The 1,621-nt window shown below is 47.4% G+C and overlaps 1 protein-coding gene across 1 annotated transcript; it reads left to right on the top strand.

The window, feature by feature from the left end:
- The first annotated feature begins 225 nt into the window (after positions 1–225).
- Positions 226–1,094, top strand: LOC105458611. The gene is made up of 2 exons (XM_011704078.1): positions 226–428; positions 761–1,094. Exons 1-2 carry the CDS (start codon positions 226–228, stop codon positions 1,092–1,094), a joined length of 537 nt encoding a protein of 178 aa, XP_011702380.1.
- Positions 1,095–1,621: the final 527 nt, after the last annotated feature.

Below are 1,621 nucleotides of genomic sequence, written 5' to 3'. Positions count from 1 at the left end.
ATACGCGTTGCATAAATTCGCATTCGTTCGTTATTAACTGTCACTTTGTGACATATCCGCGTCTCTCTGCAGCGTGCTACAGTTTATTATAAGACGGTTTCTTATTCGCCACGGGTACTTCTGGCTTGTATGACATATTGAGCGACATGTTATTTATCGGCTATAGCTCACTCTCCGCGGGGAGATCGGCCGGTGATTGTTACCGCCGCATGTGCTATAGCTGTAATGCGGACGTCGACCGTTTATACCCGCAGGTACTATGGGAGCGGGGGTATGGGGGGCGGAGGAGGGCTACAAGCCACGGACCTCCGGCGAAGGCTCGAGTTCCAGTGTACCGGAGGAACTTGTTCGCAGGCTCTGCGGTCCCTAAGGCACGACAGCTACCATGCTACCGAGGAGAACGCCGCGTGTGACGACTACGAGGACAGGTAACTGATCACGGATGTCGCGCCGAGGACACGCGGTCCATTTCTCCAGCGGTCAAATCTGCTTTGCACATTTCCCTTGAGGTTATTTTTTAGACATAGCATGCAACGTGTGCAAAATGAAAAAAAAAAAGTAAAATAAATTTTTTTTAAAATTAATATCTATGACATTCTACATACAGATAAGAAAAAAATGATAGGGAAACATAAAACTTTTAAAACTTGTGCTAGAAGATCAGTATAAAGAATTAATATCTAATTGGAGATCAATAAAATGAGATATAAGTGCTGAGGCGAAATCGCTTATATATAGTGAAAGAACGACTTCCACTTAGGAGGACTGACCACGAAGCGATCCTCGCTTCCGGTCAGCCTACCTGCACAGGCTGCCGGCGATCGTATAGGCGCCAGGAGAGCGAAGAGGTTGAGAAAAAGGAGACTCTGAAGCGACGCATGCCCGAATCGGATGAGATCGGTGCGGTGTACCGGAAGCTGCGGCTTTGCCTGGGCCTTTTCGAGCACGCGAGTAAAAACGATGAGACGGAAGAGGACGACGAGAAGAAGAGGCATCGGTTACGGTGGTGTCGCAGGGGCTTCCGACGAATCGTGGAAGTGGCGACAAGAGCTCTGCTCCTTGGCATCGCGCTTCTCGTCACGCCAGGCAAGTGATTTTAATTTCTTAGTGCTTCTCTATCTCATAAATGACACAGATATTAAAACAACGTTATCGGAAATATATTTATACAAAATTTCTTTCTTTCGCGAGGCGAATTGGAAAGAACTCGTTTCAGAAATTTCTATTCAAGCAGCTTAAAAACTGCGTAGAATAAAAATTGAGAATCTCGTATTTTTTCTTGATAACTTAGTTGCTAATACCGAGAGCTGTTACTATTATTGCGTTACAACTTCGGTACCATGATAACGCGAGGTCCTGTCGCATTCGGGAATCTCTTCATTTGTCCGCCAGTGCAATCACGCCAGTCTCGCGTTCGTCCCTCAATTAGCGGGGACCGCAAATTAGAGTTCACTAGTTGGCGGGACGTCCGAATGGTCGGTAATGCCGTGGCACCGTATCTCACGAAACGGGTCGTTGATTCTCAAATCCGGCGGACCATAGGCAGACACCAGAATGGAGGGCTTGCGGCTCGTAATGGGACGTCGACGGAGATCGACAAATGAAGCGAAATAAGCTGGCC

Source organism: Wasmannia auropunctata, unplaced genomic scaffold (assembly GCF_000956235.1).
Source record: "Wasmannia auropunctata unplaced genomic scaffold, wasmannia.A_1.0 LD334508.1, whole genome shotgun sequence".
Taxonomy (NCBI): Eukaryota; Metazoa; Arthropoda; class Insecta; order Hymenoptera; family Formicidae; genus Wasmannia; species Wasmannia auropunctata.
The sequence above is the reverse complement of the archived record's forward strand: the minus strand, read 5'-3'. Positions and strand labels throughout refer to the sequence as shown.

Bases quoted from the DNA above. Each gene is read 5' to 3' on its own strand.
- LOC105458611 (XM_011704078.1), top strand. From the start codon at position 226: ATGCGGACGTCGACCGTTTATACCCGCAGGTACTATGGGAGCGGGGGT. The intron at 429-760 runs GTAACTGATCAC...ACTTCCACTTAG, and splicing joins TGTGACGACTACGAGGACAG to GAGGACTGACCACGAAGCGA.